Below are 17,687 nucleotides of genomic sequence, written 5' to 3' on the forward strand. Positions count from 1 at the left end.
AAAGAGCAGCTAAGGGAGGGAGAGAAGACAAAGCAATAGCAGGAAGGAGAAGAGAAAAGCACACAAGTAGTACAGTGACATTACACCTATCAGGCCTTAGCTCATAGCATACATTTAGTATTACTGACTGCATGTAAATGAAGTCCCTTTGTTCATCATTGTTAGAAAAAGGCAACAGCATGTCTGCTGGAAGGGGCCCAAGGGTTTTGATGTAAAGCATTTTAGCAGAGAAGGGAACACAGCACCATCTTTAATTAATTTTATTGTAAGAGAGAACATTGTACTTTACAATAACTACAAATGAGTTCACCATCAACCTTCTTCCACAGTCCACAAGTCTGAATGTACAGTACACAGGAAAGGACAAGAGCAAGCTGGGCAGGAAAGTTTTGGCTCAATTTTGGCAGAACTTCTTATAATGCAATGTCATTTAATGCTAATAGTGTTCATTTCCACTCTAATTGTATCAAATGGAGAGCTAGCAACAGAGAGTTTGAACAAGAAAGAATTCAGAAGAGGACACATGACATTCTCTAACTGTTGCAACAAAGACTAATTTTGTTGCTAAACAAACCCCAAAAGTAAGTAAAAGGGGAGTTCATTCATGCCATCCAAAGCAGCCTAAGGCTAAAAAGCATCAAGTTCTCCAGAAGAGGACTAGAAGTATGCAGCTGTGTATAATTCATAGTCACAAATAAGAAATATTGCAATAGCTAATGTAAATCATGACACAGGCTGTGGGAAGAATAGATTCTCAAAAACAAACCGAAAGCCACTTGTTCACAAGTTCAGGCTCACGCACTAGCATTAATATACACTATTTAGCTGCATGTGCATTATCACCACCGTGTCAGACAGCACCCCTCACCCATTGGGCACAGTGTTTGGAATCCACTAACATGGTCTAGTGCATCTCATGGACAATTAAGGAAGAATACACCATTACTACTTAGAGCTTGCCATCCTCTATGGGAATTGCTCAGATCCAACTCCTTCCCACAGCCTGTATCCCAGGCCTCCTAAATCTTGCCCTCAACATCTTTGAATATGTATTATTTTTAAAAATCTAGGAAATAACGTTCCCAATGCATTATTACCATTCTGCATGCAGGTCAGCTCTAAGAAAGAACCATTTGTTTGTTTTCTGGTGTTGGATTGTGTGGTGGTGGTGTTGTTTTGCTATTGTTGAAAAGAGAAAAACCAGTATCCCAGGCTGGGAAATAAAACTTCAGTTCTCCTTTATAATGAGGAAAAGAAGTAGGGCCAATATCAAAGTGGGCCTGTGACTGCTAAACACTGCCCAGGGTCCTTGCCATCTGAGGCCAGCATAAATTTAAGAATTTGACATATCAGATGTGATCCTTAGTGGAGGATTTATTGAAGGCTACATGGAGGGGTGAGTGGGAGAGGGAGAACTATGGGAAGATTCAGGGGCAACCTTTATTGTAGCATGTGAGCTGACAGACAAGGTGACTGTGGTATTATGACTTTGAACACCCTTTTTAATGGGTTCTGTGATCCAGAATTAAAAGGAGAAGAAAATGGGACTGGGGAGGGAACACAGTTTCAACTGTCATCCTCCTACATTTCAGTCTTTTCAATCAATGATTTAGGATATTCAAAGCTTGCTTTGCTGTTGTACTTTTGTTAACTTCTTCCAGAACACTAGTCAGAAGCGTGTCAAATTACATAGGCTAACCAATCAGGGAAACATATAACATGAGTCTACACAATTAAATCTTTCCTCTGAAAAGCAACCTCTAGTTTTACATCTCCCTAGTGTAATCTTTATCGGAGAGGGCACGATGTGGTAAGGTTCCGACTTAATGTACCATGATAAATGGCACTTACCACCCAGAACCCTCCTCTCAGGTTTGCCAGCAAAAGCCCCTTGAGAAGGGTGGCACAAAATCACTTTGCTGAGCTGCCAGCTGAGAAAGCGATGTTGGAACTTCTTACGATGGAGTCACAGAAAAGCAATGACAGCGTGACTCTCGAAGGAGGATGAAGGGGTTCCCTCTATGCCTTTGCGATGTCCCTTCCATGGCCCATTAGCAAAGAGAAGAGGTGCGTTGATAAAATGTCAGCACTCATTAGAGACAAGATCCCTGGGCAATGGGCAGTGACAAGGCAGTGTAAGGAGGTGTTTATTGGTCTGGCTCAAGATTTTACAGTGATATTTGTATTTTTTATTATAGCTTTTAATGTTTATAACTTCATGCTTCTTAAATAAGTCAAACCCACTGATTATTAGGGGAAAAGTAAGGTAGAAAATGAAGCTTTGTAGTTAAAATGGTTAGAAAAATACATATTTTAATATACTGCATTGTGCTTGACTTGTTTTTTTTTAAATCAATACTGTTAAAAATAGATTCTTCTTGTTCCCAAGTATTGTAGCTATATAAAACTGTGCTAAAGAATAGTTTAGAATTATCTACTGTGTCAAGTCTTATTATTTAGGACTAGAATTTATAAATCAGGGTTAAATGTAAAAGTAATTAGATTGAGATTTCTGTAAAAATCTGCCTTGAGTAATTGTTCATGTACTTTCAGTGCCACAAATCTATATACAAGGGAGGTTTTAACTTGGTCCCTGATTGGTAGGGTGACCGATGTCCCCTTTTTAAAGAGACAGTCCTGGTTTTTTTGGACTTTTTCTTATACAGGCGCCTATTACCTCCCAACTCCATCCTGTTTTTTTCACAGTTGCTATCTGGTAACCCTACTTATTGGCCATCTTAGTGCTCAGTCTGGTGACACACAGTACATAATGGCACAGAATTATAAGCAATTAATCAAATATCTGGAAAACAAAAAGTCAGATGTGTGATCAGTTATCTTCTACTTTCCCCATCCCATGCACCATTTATATAAAAGAGAGAACAGGTACTTAAGGGGTATTATTAATGTGACAATGGTTTCCACACACCAAATGCTTTCTACAAATGTACTGATCACACCACTGAAGAGCAAAGCTTTCTAAATAGCTGCTGGGGTTTACGACATTGATTCATTAGAGCCATGTGTGATAGGCACACATTAAAATAGAACAAAAACTAAACGGTGTGTACTAAGCTGTGAGACACTCACAGCACTGCCCAGATCCCATCCATAAACAAACAGCAGCCTCCTAACAGAAATACTTCCTACTTGGAATTTATTGTCTTATTCCATACACTTAATATAAAACTACAGATAATGGATGGAGCCTCTTTATTATCTGGCCCATGCTACTCAACCCTTTTAGGCTAAGACTCCTGGCCCCACTCAAGTCAATGGCAAAATTCCCACTATCTTCAACAGAGTCAGGATTTACTCTCAATCATTTTCTTTAGTTTAATAAGTGTTACTTTTTTTAAAATTTGGCCAAACACATACATGAAAACAGAGTTTGAGCCTCCATGTCAGTGTAATGTAACAACTCTTAAAACAAACATCTCTCATTGATGTAAACCCCTTAGGAAATCCAGACTCTGAGTCCATTAAAGAGATAGGGTAGTTTAGGCCCCAATTATAGGGTACTTTTTGAGGGGACAACTGTTGAAGAAAACCCATTTCTAAACGAATTATTGTGAAACTAAAGAAACATGTAATAAAAGAGTGCATCGGGGTGTGTTTGTCTGTTTGGTTTCTGTGCTTTCAATTATACATTCCTCCGGGCTTTTGTGAACAGAAGTACCCTCACTCCCATGAAAATGCATGAGAATAGGAAAGTAAAATTGACTAGAAACAGACTAGTCTCTTTTCATTGCCCTAACTGAGTGAAATTCCAAAAGTAAACAAATGTAAACAGCCAAATGGAATAAAGAAAATCACAGCTAGGAATTTCTAAAAGCAGCTACTGATTTTGGGTGTCCAATCTGAGCTGCTTTAAAGGGGTCTGATTATCAGAGGAGGTGTGTTCAGCCCTTCCTGAATATCAGAGCCCTTTAAAGCATCTCTAATTGGGCACCCAAAATCACTAGTCACTTTTCAAAGTCTTGTCCTAGATTTTTAGAAATCTGTTTTAGTAACCTATGGTGTTCTTTGTAATGCAAACAAAGGGATATTTAAAAACATATATATTTTCCACCTAACATTAGTACATTATTATTTTAATAGGTAACTCGTGACACGTTCAGCAGTTTCATGCCACTCAAGCCAAACCCAGAAACAGGAAAAAATAAGACTAGAAAGGAGAGAAACGACATACAATTTGAAGGTTTCGGCCTCAATTGTAAATGGGAGATATAACTGTAGAGGACAGGGCATTTCTTCAGTTTCAGGTACAAAACTCAAGCTGTAGTTATTTAGCCATTAGTACTTCATGTCATAAAACCTGGAGCTTCAGCTGCTGTTTCATTGTGAATGGCAGGATTTTTACCTCTCAAATAAGCATGATTGTGATAACCCTTCTTCAGAGAAAGCTTTAGGTTCTGAATTCTGACCGTATGAGAAAAAGAACAGAGAGAGAATCTGTACTTATATATGGGGTGGAGGTAACAGTTTTTTTATTGGTTTATTTTGTTCGTGGTTGCTAAATATTTTTCACAGTGATACTGTCTTGCTCCCAAAAGTAAAATGCTTGAAAAATAATTAAGGATGAGAATAGCAGTAGATGTATTTACTGTTATGACAGGGTGCACAATTTTAATTATGGATCATTGAGGTGAAACGTAGTTTACCCAATTTATTGCTGTTTCTTAGGTTTGTATAAGGTACCTATCACCGTAGCACATGAGTGCTGAACTTAGTGTATCACATGAATCTGCAAATACTGTACACGTTATATTCTCCTTGCTGTGGTTCTGCTGCTGCATAGCACAGCTACAGCCCATAAGCAGGTATAGAAAACATTGCGCTCTGTACACATGAAGGTCTAGTTCTTAGCAGCCAGAAAATTTAAGCTTGGTGGTGTGTGCTGAGAGCAGGACAGATCTCATTACACACAAAGCAGTCTTTTGGAAACCAAATTAATATAGAACAACTATGCCATTTAACATGGACTAATTAAAATCTTAAGACAACATTTTTATATTAAAATGCGTTAGTACTATAAGTGCAAGGACTCATATTAGTAACATTCAGCAGCAAAATCCCATTCTAAATCCTATCCTGGTTAATAATTAATAAATCAGCAGGATATGCTTGAATAGGATTCCAACCCATTCAGAACACTTCCCCATTTAAACCCCAATTCAGCAAAGCAGTTAGGCATATGCTTAATTAGATCATTTCTTTAAATGTTTTACTGAATTGGGACTTAGTCCATTAAACCTGAAACAGCACATGTGGGTAAACGTCAACATCTCATCAGTTATGACAGAAGTTTGAACTTCTCTCCTTTTCTGTCCAGTGATGTCTGAATTATTAAATGAGTTATAAGCAAAAGTTATAATGCAGCCATAAGTAACGGTGCTTAGTTCTGGAAGCTGCTTAGGGATGTATAATAATCTGTTTTCATAAGAGGCTCTTTGATCTGGGGGAACCGTAGCTTGCATTCTGAATGGTGCACTGAAATACACATCACTGCAGAGTACAGCATTCCTCTTATTTTATATCCACACATCTGCTGCCTATTTCTAAATACCCAAATAATGGCTGCTGCGTGCAGTGTATCAGCTTTTCTTGTAGCGATGCTTGTTGCAAGGCTTGCTGTCATGCACAGTTCAAATAACTGAACACGTAAATGGGGGGAAGGGATGTTGCTAATTATTCTTTCAGACTGCTTGGAATCTGGTGGTTTCTAATCTCATTTCAAATAGCAAACTTTTGATATTGCCTCAAATTGGCTAATACCATAAATAATCATTAGTCATCAAATGACTAAAGCATTTGCTTGCTCCATATTCTTCATAGATGTTGACACTAATAAACCATATTTTTGTCTCTGAGACAAAGAAAGCCCGATTTATATTCTATATTCAGGTATCTTTCTTACTGACTTCAGCAGGAGTTTCACTAGGGTAAGGAGCATTGTCTTAAGAATACGGATGCACAGAAGTGCAGAATGCATTATAATCCAACTCTGGAGCTGTAAAATCCAAGGCAAACAGGAGTCTTTCTTCCCCACTTTCACATGTGCAAAGTTTCAACAGACTGAATTCCACTAACACCAGGCATCCTTGTGGTACCCCACAACAGTTAAGAGTCACGTCAGCAAAACAGCTGGAGTTTATCCTTGTGCAAGCCATTTGTTCTCAGAGTCTGCGTTTTCCCATGCTAGATCTCAGCATTAATATACCTTCCACAGAAACTCCGGGATTGTCCATCATCGTTTGCCAGAGGTGCTGCTCTTCCCCGTGGGAATCCATCCAATCAACTTCCTTCCCATTACTTACACCTGGCAATTGCAAAAACATGGAGAGCTAGTGAGACGTAACTTAATATGGCTCCTTATCTGTTTCAAGAAGGTATATGCAGTGTAGTTGTAGCCCTGTCAGTCCCAGGATATTGGAGTGACAAGGTGGTTGAGGTAATATTTTTAATTGAACCAACTTCTGTTGGTGAGCGAGACAAGCTTTCGAGCTTACACAGAGCTCTTCTCCAGGTCTGGGAAAGTACTTATACTAAACTATCTGTTCAATCTTCTATTTAGCTGCGACATTCTTAGTACCTTTCCCAGACCTGAGGAAGAGCTCTCTGTAGCTCCAAAGCTTGTCTCTCTCACCAACAGAAGTTGGTCCGATAAAAGATATTACCTCACCCACTTTATCTCTCTCAAGAGGGTACAGAAAGACAGCGTCTTCCTTCACTGCACTACTGTGTGAAAGACACTAATATCAAGCATTTGCCTTACAAAAATTATGGATTTTTCTGGTGAGGAGGGTTTACACTTATCTACTGAGGGGAAAAAAACTGGCAGATCATAAAAGGAAAATAAAGAACAACAAAGAAACCAGAAGTATTTCATAAGTAAATGAACAAAGTTTTTTGGTAGTATCTCAAAAAGAATGATGCAATAGAAACTGTAAAAGGTCAGCCTGGGTTTGGCTGGGTTTTTGTCTGATTTTGCTGTAAATTCAGCATCTCCCCATTATAATTTTAAAAAACAATCTATATAAGCTTAAAAAACAAATAAGTAACATATGTATCTGATATCCTGAAAGACATTGGATTGTCATCAGTTAGCTGAAAACTAAAGTCCTTTTGGTATCATGGGCAGAGGCCAGCAAAATTTCCCAACATGGCTCTATCCCACAACCACTGTCTTCCTAGCTGAGAAGGAATGGATGACTCTCTCTTCATAGCTGCCTTTTCATCAGCCAGAAGGGTTGCTGTTGAGTAACATGAAACTCTCATTTCTCACTCAGATGGTAAGAAGTGTTTCCATAATTCTCTCAGTCCCAGTTGGCTTCGGAAGCATAGTTACAACAGGGTAGCAAACTAATGTCTCTCACTGGATAGCATAAGAAATAAGTTGCCTCTAGGCTATTAAGCCACCCTTTTTTCATTTCTCATAGTTCCTCTGTGCCCCATATTCACAGTATTCCCATCCTTCACATGGCTGTGAGACACGTGCTGAAGAAAGTGATGATTTCCAGTCAAACACGGCCCTTACCACTTCCAGTGCTCAGACGGACACCTCCCAAAAAGATGTTACTGGAGAGTGACTCCTTGTCCCAGACTGTTAGTTCTAGGCATACGTTGTGTAGATCCATAGGATTCAAGCCGCTGAAAGTGAAGCTGTGATTCCAGTGGGGGTTCACACTCTTCCTTATTAGAGGAGTTTTATGTTTTGTTGCTTTGTTGTTATCTGGGAGCAGATATCTGAGGGGGACAGAAAGAAAGAGAAAGAGAAGAAGAAAAAAACAGATAGATGGGACTTCAGGTCAGTCATATTTATCATTTGTATTACTGTATCAACTAGTACTCAATCAAAATCAGGGCCCCATTGTGCTGAGTGCAGTACAAATGCATAGTGAGAACTGTCCATTCCCTGATGACCTTTCCTTCTAAACAGACAAAACAGAAAAATGATGGAAAAAAGGAAGCAGTATATCCCCATTTTATAGATGGAAAACCAAGGCAAAGAGAGATTACAACCCCAAATCAGCAAAGCATTTAAGCACATGTTGTAGTCCCATTGAAGTCAAGTTAAGCATATGCCTAAGTGCTGTGCTAAATTGGGACCCAAGTGACTTGTCCAGGTTGTCTGGCTCAGAGACAGGAATTGAATCCAGCTCTCCTGTATCCCAGGTTATGGCACTGCCCTTACCCACAAAACTCTCAATTTCAATGGGATTCCTCATGGAGAACAATGCTTCTCCATGTGAGTAAGGGTTTCACATTCCTGGTGAGAAGCAACATTATTACATGATGATACACACATCTAACCTAACTTGGGCAAAAATGAGTGAGTGGTAGGGAAGGAACATTAGCAGCTTGTCGGTGGATAGTATCATCCCTTATGAACTGAAATAAGCTTATATTTGTATTTACACCAGAAGCCTAATTCCTCGCTAAAACACAGAGTCCCTGATGCTCTGAAGTCTGACAATTTTTTCAATTTCATAAGCCTTATATTTTTACCAGAGTACTCTTTTCTTGAAACTCTGTAAACACAATATATTATTTTCAAAGTCAAAGTAGTGGCTAAATCTCCCGAGTCTGTACCTACCCTTCCCCCAGTACAGTTTATGGGTTCATCTCAGCTATAGAAAATATATTTTGAAAAACCTTGTAACCTGATGGAAAATTGTTTGTCCAAGGGAAACTGGTTCAAGCTCCACTTACATAAAACAACCCACGCCAGCAACAACAGATGTGTGTGATGAGCTAGCCAGGGACAGTTCAGTGTCAGCAACAGCAATGTGCTGCCAATTCATAAACAAGGGTCTCCAACAATAAAAATTCCCCCTAGCCTGGTGCAAACTCCATGTCTCAAGTGTGGAAGAGCTGCAGAGAGGAAAGTGAGGGACCATATAATCTGTTTCGTTGTTTTCCTATTTAAACAAAAACGCTCTTCTCGTAGTTGTAGCCAACTACAGAGAAAATAGCAGTGGGCAAACCAACGTAAAATAAGCCTATGGATTGCTCTTTGTGCCTAAAAAAATATATAGTCTGCATGTTTTGGTTGAAGTGAACCGCTTGTTCAAAATACATTGATAGTACAGCACTTGGATCACGTGAATGGGAGGTCCAGGGTGAAAACCTTACCATGAATTCTGGGTATATATGCCCCAGGAAAACTTGCAAAAATACATTTGTCACTTGAGACAATTTGAGCTATAGTAAAAGCAAAACATTTTTCCTTCAGAAATATTTTTATAACCTCAGGAACAATTGACCACTCTCAGAGGAATGGTTTAGTTGGTCTGGAGAGGAGGTGAATCCATATGGGGCATCAGGTTAGTGGTGAAACTTTATCAAGGGGTTCACTTCAACCAAAACATGCAGACTATAACAAACCTACAAGTATATGTAAAATAGGCAACTATGAAAGCTTTTATGGACAAGGAAAACGGCAAGGAGAAACATTCTTGTCAACTGTCCATATTTCACTCATTTACCACCTTGAGTGACATGCTCACATTTATGATGAATCTAGTATGATCAGTCATGCAGGATTATGTTTTTTATACAAATATAAGTGTGTTCCTACAGCAAATATTTTCTGCTTATTCAGGGATATTAACTTCAGACTCTAAGTGCTAAAAGATAAATAATATAATGAGGCATATGTATATAGCAAAAATCTGACACATATATATGAAATCATAGTGTATTACATAAATGTATATATAGTATGTATACATATATCACACTCTTTTTTAAAAAAAGGTTTACCTTTAATGTCAAATTTCAAAGCCATATTTTGAAGTCTACAAAGTAAAATTAATGCTCTTATTTAAAATCACATACTGACCTAAATTTAAATATAGTGGACAAAGAGAATTTAAGGCAAAACTCCATGTTGAGGTACAAGTTCTTTTTCAGGAGTAAAGTACAGTAGCTATCAGACAAAAATGATATTGATCAGATAAACTAGGATTCAATGCAAAAGCTAGTTTTACTCTTGACATGCTATGCAAAATATGGGAAAGTAAAAATTACCCTTTAACAAATGTGTCAGAAGTGCCTCCTGACTTCACAGCTGTTAAATTCTTGGCTTCCTTGATGAGGACCTCCAACATACCCCCAGAAGGCATCTGTGTGTTTCCTTTCTTTCCTTTTTTTAAACTCTTCTTTCCTGTACATAAAACAAACCAACAACAAAATCAAGAACTTAATACTGCATAACCAGTTTGGAAATGTAAGCCTTTTTGGCCAGACTCTGCCACTTGTTTACTTCAACAGGACCATTTGTGGAGTGAAGTACTGCTTGTGTCTACAGTCTGGCCCTTTACACTGCTCTACAGCCAAAATGCTTCTGAAATAAATGTAGTCCAACTTTACTAATTCTAGGTCACTGAGAACGAAAATGATGCTTAAAATTGTTGATTGGCTCTAGTTTTCAAGATATGCTATTGGGTTAGTATATACGACCCTTGACTTGGGAATGGCGGAGGATAAATGAGTTATAAAGGGAAGAGATCTCAATTTAAACCAGAAATGACTAAAATACATCTTTGACTGGATCTATGAATAAATCTATGACTGGGTGTGGACAGTACTTGCTTTTTAGGCAAAACAATGAATGATGCAATCTGAAGCTGGTATTGCATCATACATGATATGACTTGCATCATGTTATTCCTAGAAGTCATGGATGATGCAATCATAACAAAGCTTACATCACTCTGCTGAACAAATTGCCCTATATCAGCTCTAGAAATCATACAGTGTGGTGCTCTCTTATTTGTCAGTGTTTGATTTTGCAAAAGGACACATTTCTGTTTAGCCAAAGTGAGCAGAGATGCCTCGTACTTGTGTGAACAGTGCAGATAACTTCTGCTATGTTTGTGGTGAAGTGACTTTTGCATCACAAAAGCACAGTCTAACCACTATGGTTAAGAAAGCCTCTCACCTTTATTTTGGCTGCAAAATTGGAGCTCAGGACAAGAGGTGGGCCCCACACATATGCTGCAACACTTGTGCAACAAATCTTCGCCAGTGGTTGAACAGGAAAAGGAAATCTATGCCTTTTGCAGTGCCAATGATTTGGAGAGAGCCAACAGATCATACCAGCAATTGTTACTTCTGCATGGTGCCTCCAGTTGGGAAAGGTGTGTCCAAGAAGAAAAAGTGGACTGTGCATTATCCAAATATTCCATCAGCTATACGCCCAGTACCCCACGGAGAAGGACTGCCGGTTCCTGATGCACCAGAATCATTCTCACTTGAGTCAGATGAGGAAGAGGAAGAGGATGAAACTTCTGGTCCTGAACCATCAATGTCACAGAACCCACATTTTCTCCCATCCTCCTCCTCTGAACCACACCTCATAACACAAGGTGAACTGAATGACCTTGTCAGGGATTTGGAACTACCCAAGAGTAAGGCAGAGCTGTTGGGCTCCAGACTACAGCAGCGGAATCTCCTGGCAGGCTATCAGGGCAAATGGAGCCCATCAATGCTTGCAGACTATTGCTGGACAGTGACAAGAGATGCTCCATTTAATGAATACAAGAGACAAGCCAAGAAGCGCCGAGTAGACACTGAATAGGACTAAACTATGTACATAATAGTTTTTTGCCTTTTGCTTCATAATAAATTTTATTTATATAACCCTTTTGCTGATTTTTAAAGTGTTACATAAACAGGACAGGTGAAATATTATCATGTAAAGCAACCATAAACACATGAAAAGACCTAGGTTTACAATTTATGATTAAAACTCTACTATCTACACAATATACATAGACATAAAATGTAAAAACTTAAATATCTTAGAAACAGTAGCCAATCAGTTGTTTTAATTGTCATATTTGAATTCAGCACATCAAAATACATAATAAATAGCACATTTTATCTCTAAAGCAGACAACTTCTCAAAAATTGTAGACCAGTGTTATCTGTAAACATAATGGGGAAAAAGGAGGAGATCACCCAACATCTGGTAAAAAAATTTGACTCAAACATGGTCAGTCCTTGACAGACATCACAGGGCTGGGCTATCCTAAGTCTCCAAGTACAAGTATGGTAGTACTAATTGCAGGGAAAAGGTCAAGTTTTCTTTAAATCCTCTCCTCTTCTCTGCTGCTACAGATGACAAATAATACATTCTGAGTTGTGGCGTCAAAGAGGCACTCTTATCCAACAGTCTCCTAAGCAGAATCTGAAACCTCTCTCAAAGTCTGATATCAAGACTTATACGGTACAGGCTCACTCCAGAAGAGAGACCTTGCTGCATGGAGTTTTTTAAATGATTTAGTTAAGATCTAGATTAATTAATATAAAAATTGCTCAGATCCATGTGCTGTGAAGGGCATTCATTCACACCTCTGTTGTCACTGTGCTTTCTGAGTAAGATTAATACTTAAGAACTCAAGAAATCTGAGGCATACAGATTACAATATGGAGCAACTGGTTTCCTCAGACCAAAGACTATAAGTTATAGCAGAGGGCCTTGGAATTTACTGCTAATAAACAGAATGTAATTCATCTGAGAAAAGAGCCTAATATGCTACCAATGCTTGCAAAGTAGTAGTATGTCTTTTGGCAATAAATTCCTCTTGTGCTCAAATCTCTCTGCCTGTGGTCTGTATGTATTCTGTGTGTCCAAGGACAGAATTACTATCTGGTCACTGCTACCTCTTTGGACCATCACTTCTCTGGACACTACTGCAGTATACGTAGTAACTAATAATATTTTCCTCCACAGAAACACTGCCCATTTCAGAGGACTATAATGGACCACCTTAGACAATTCTAATAAGACCCTAAGGGATATAATTGCAGTAGGAGTAATGGGATGAAACTGAGCAAAGGAAATTGTAGACTAAATCATGTAAAAAGGTTCTGAACAGGAGAGGAACTGTGCGAGCCCCATTACTCTATCATCCATGTGGTGTTTAAAACTAGACGGCACAAAGCACAACTCTGGATTAGAGTATTGCTTTGGATAATGACTGTCCTAAACCACGGCTATTGACCAGCTGGGTCTTTTTAATGATGTCACAGCCAAGCAACAACTCCTAATGGTGCATAAATGGCATCTCATTACTGGGGGCGAGGGAGCAGCATCTTTCCTTTGAAAATTCCCTCAGATACAGGTGCCTAATTTATTGCCACAGAACTTCAACCTTTTGCAACTTTATACCTCAGCTTTCATCATGCAGGTTATTTCCAATACTCAGAGGATGCTGCCATCAATGTTCATTTTACCTTGAAACTGTCCGAGGGGAAGCATTAGGTTTTTCTCAGGGGGAATGTAGTGTAAAACAACTATCAGCTCTCCTTTATACTGAAGCCCGACATCTGCTGCAACCTCCTGCTGATGGAGAGGAAAGAAAAACAGAAATCCATCTAAGCTTAATAATTTACCCATTCATTTTCAATTATTTCTATTGTACAGGTAAGCCATGACATACGCTTAAATAGGTCATGCCACTGTACAGTGCTCACAGCTAATTAGCCCTCACTGATTGAATATAGACAGCCACATTTTTGAAAATTTCATAGTCGAGGGAGTGCAAAAAGCTCAGAAGAACAGACGTCACATGCCCTGCGCTAGATGCTGTTCGGTAAACATAAACGGGAGAGAGAAATTCAGTTTATTAGAATGAAGAAAAATTCTAACCCATGTCAAGCACTGATTTACAGCAAACAGATCCAAGTAAGCTGGATATATAAACTGCAGATAATTCCGGGCCAGATTCTGATACTAATCAACATGAATAAGGGTACCTTACTCCATAACTACCCCCATTGATTTCAATAGGTTTATTCTTGGAATAAGGGAGCATAATTTGGCCCTGAAACAGAACAGAGAATTACAGATATAAATATTGCTTCCCAAATGTCTTTTCCTCTTCTTCCCAAACATCATTGTTCAACATTCTGCACCTCTTTTTCCCCATTAAATTTCTAAATTCAGTCCAGAAGGAGTGTGCTCTATGCTTTTTGATAACATTAATCAAAAGCAATATTAGACTAATGTATTTTTTAATTTAAATAAGAAAATAGGTTATAAGCTCATTTTTAAAAACTAGCTGCTTTTGTAGGCCTCGCCTACCCATAAAATAAGTAAATCATATATCAGTAAACAATGATTTCTCCTAGAGAAATGTAACACAATGGAGAAATTGCTCATGAAATTTCATTAAGTTCCCAATCCTGTGGAACATTTAAGCATGCACCTAACTTTGCTCACACAGGTAGCTCCATTGATGTCAATGGGACAACCCATGCAATCAGAGTTTATGAATGTGCTTCACAAGCTTGGAGTTTAAAGGTGTGTTAGATCCAGATACCGAAATCTCACGGGCTTAATCTGCAGCCAGGGAGATTGAGATTAGATATTAAGAGAAGCTTTCTAACTAAAAGGAGGGACTGCTCTGAAATAGGGAGTCCACAACCTCCCTGAGAAGCCTATCACTGGAGGTTTTTAAGAACAGGTTGGACAGATACGTCAGCGATGGTCTAGGATTATTTGGTCCTGCCTCAATGCAGGGAACTGGACTTTCAAGATCCCTTTCAGCCCTACAATTCTATGATTATGATACATGAAGTGCTGCCCAGTATATCACTGAGTGATTGGGCAATATGCTGTGCCTGGAATTACATTCTGATCACTGCATCAAGATACTGCACTGCTTATGAAATAATTGTACTGGTGAGAACTTACATCCGAAACTTGTTCAACTTGCTTCCTGATCCCAATAACTAGGTGAAGAGTTTCAGGAAAAGAAATAACCTCAGAAAGATGTAAGGTGGCCTGCCTTTAAAGTTAAACTGCAGGTTAAGGCACTATCACCTGATTAATAAAAATATTTAGGGCTAGATCCTGCCATCTGCTCATACACAGGGAGAGGATTCAGAGGAAGGTGCAACAAACCCTATAGTGGCCAACTGCAGAATAACCTGTCCATAGGGGAAAATTTCATTTTAAGACGAACCAAGGGACACACCCCACTCATGTACTTATTCGCGACACTGATACTGACTTGGACTCTTTATACATTCCATGGGTGGCATACCCAAGACCACTTACACACTAATGCTTTAAAAACTGCTGCACTCCAATCTGGATCTAGGCTGGTTATGTGATATGTATGTATTTTGTGATCCTTGTAACTGATACCTGTAATCCCTGATAACTCAAGCCGTACCCCAGATGTACAGTACCTTCCCTCTTAACTTGTCTACATTTAATTTTAAACATTAACTTTAATACAATTTTTAAATCCCTGTCTGCCAGGAAGCTTTATTATGCCCTGAAGCATGTGAGTTTAGTCTCACAACTTCCCTGTAAAGATGGTCAGAATAATTTCCCCCATTTCACAGATGAGGGAAGTGAAGCATAGAAGTTAAGGCCCTAATTTTTAGAAGTGACCTGCTCAAATTACTCAGGAATTAACACATGGGTCTCCTGACTCCCAGCCCTGAGCTTTAACGCTAAAGTTATTCTCCTGACCATTCTGATCTAACCACTCTCCCCTTAGAGGACTGACCATCCAGCGCTCAGATGATAAATGGATCTTAAACCCCTCAACCTTTTTCTTAAAACAACTGAACAACATCAGATTACAACAAATGTCCACCCTTAGCAAAGTTTGACTGGCACTCTTGTCAGAGACATGGAGTTCATATTGCAGGACAGTATTCTGCCTGGCGTATGTATAAAACAAACCAGATCTGTAATTCTGTTTGGAGTAATCTGTCATTCAGGAAAAACTTCTTTTCTTTGCTTACCAACAAACTGAACTACACTTAGAGAATTAGAGAAATGTAGGGCTGGAAGGGCACTTGAGTGGTCAACTAGTCCAGACCCCTGAACTGAGGCAGGACCAAGTTAACCTAGACCAACCCTGACAGGTTTTTGTCCAACCTGTTCTGAGAAACCTCCAATAAGGAGTTCTACAAACTCCCTTGGAAGCCCAGCCCAAATCTTAACTCCCCTTAGAGTTAGAATTGTTTCCTAATATCGAACCTAAATCTCCCTTGCTGCATATTTAAACCATTACTTCATGCCCTAACTTCACTGAACATGAGAAACATGTTATCTCTGAAAACATTATCCAGATCATCCTAGCCGGCAAATGAGACATATTCTAGGTCTTTTTTATCTGGTAATAATGAAGCAGAATTAATAGCTCTTATAATGAGCTTGGAAATAACCAGACAGCATTTCCTAGTTGGAACGTCTGAAATGCGTAGACCTGATTACTTTTTGATCTGAGTGAAAGTGCTCCATCAGTGCCTTTGTGTTACGATTTTTAAAAAAAATTAAAATGATGTGAAGCTGAACAGAGACTGAGCAACAAGTCTTACAGTTCAGTAGTTTCCCAACATAACATTACGATCAGCCTGAACGCAAAACGTGAGTGTAATTCTAAATAAGAACTAAACCCTACAGTAGCCAGTACTGCTACAGAGAAATAGGAATGCTGACAAATATGCCCTCTGCTCCAGGAATTGAGCCAATTTTGGTCCCTCCACTACAGAAGAAATGTGGACAAATTGTAGAGAGTCCACTGGAGGGCAACGGAAATGATTAGGGGGCTGGGACACATGACTTACAAGGAGAGGCTGAGGGAACTGGGGTTATTTATTCTGCGGAAGAGAAGAGTGAGGTGGGATTTGATAGCAGCCTTCAACTACCTAAAGGGGAGTTCCAAAGAGGATGGAGATTGGCTGTTCTCAGTGGTGGAAGATGACAGAACAAGGAGCAATGGTCTCAAGTTGCAGTGGGGGAGGTCTAGGTTGGATATTAGGAAACACTATTTCACTAGGAGGGTCTTTTCCAACCCTAATATTCTATGAACCTCTTCAAAATCAAAACAAAAGATTTAGTTTTGGATCAAATTAAATGTTTTGTTCAACCCAATACTAAATTTGAAAATACCAACTTGAAAAATCTGAAAAAAAAGTTGTTTCAGGCCAACCTGAAAATATTTTTAATTTTTTTTTAAAATTTGGTTTGCTGTTTGAACCAAAAAAATTGGTTACTCACACAAACTCTGCTCACAACCCAGCCTGATCTCCACACACTTAATGAGTTTTTGCTCCCTTCTTTGTGGTGAAGGGGAGCCTAGAAGATTAAGATGCTCACTTACACTTGAGCAAGGGAGCTAAAGTAACAATTGTAAATCACATCATTTATTTGACAGATCTGAGTGAGACTGTTTCATGCTGCAGCAGCTGTCCCTGGTCATGCTAGTCCAGAAGCATGCAAGCCAGTGAGCCTGGTGCCCGCTCCAGTGGTACAGCCATGCCAGAGAAGCTGCCCATATAGGGCGCTGGGTCCATAAGTGGCGGCCTGACGGGTGGCTGCTTTCACACACTGCCATTTCCGATAGAGCCCTGCAGCACCTTGGATATCTGCTTTATATCGCAGATATAAAGTGGGTGTCTGTACAAGGCTCTAGGATTCTGGTTAGTATAACAGTGAGCATCTTAGAAGCACATAATCTTAACGTTTATAAACAGCTCTTTAAAGTTGTTCCAATTCCAAAAACAAACACTTCAGCCCTCTCCAGTGAGGGATACCATAAGTGCCAGAAGACATAGCACATTAGTTAAGCACTATAGATGCCATATTCCATAGAATTACTGTTTTGTGTACCAAATAGCATGATGGTATAACCCACCTGTTTATTCAG

At 39.2% G+C, this 17,687-nt stretch overlaps 1 protein-coding gene across 7 annotated transcripts in view; it reads right to left on the reverse strand.

Annotated features, from left to right (window-relative positions):
• Nucleotides 1–245: 245 nt before the first annotated feature.
• SYTL5 (synaptotagmin like 5) overlaps nt 246–17,687 on the reverse strand; it is a 167,162-nt gene continuing 149,720 nt past the window's right edge. For 6 of the 7 annotated variants that reach the window (XM_050936518.1, XM_050936524.1, XM_050936523.1 and 3 more), the window contains 4 exons: nt 13,249–13,354; nt 10,036–10,171; nt 7,541–7,749; nt 4,775–6,322 (listed from right to left, as the gene is read on the reverse strand). In XM_050936518.1, coding sequence (XP_050792475.1) covers nt 6,180–6,322; nt 7,541–7,749; nt 10,036–10,171; nt 13,249–13,354 — 594 coding nt within the window. In that variant the 3' untranslated portion in view covers nt 4,775–6,179. Of the gene's footprint in view, nt 4,423–4,774; nt 6,323–7,540; nt 7,750–10,035; nt 10,172–13,248; nt 13,355–17,687 lie in introns of those variants that run through there. The other variant, XM_050936521.1, reaches the window with a different exon arrangement.

Source organism: Gopherus flavomarginatus, chromosome 1, assembly GCF_025201925.1.
Source record: "Gopherus flavomarginatus isolate rGopFla2 chromosome 1, rGopFla2.mat.asm, whole genome shotgun sequence".
NCBI lineage: Eukaryota > Metazoa > Chordata > Testudines > Testudinidae > Gopherus > Gopherus flavomarginatus.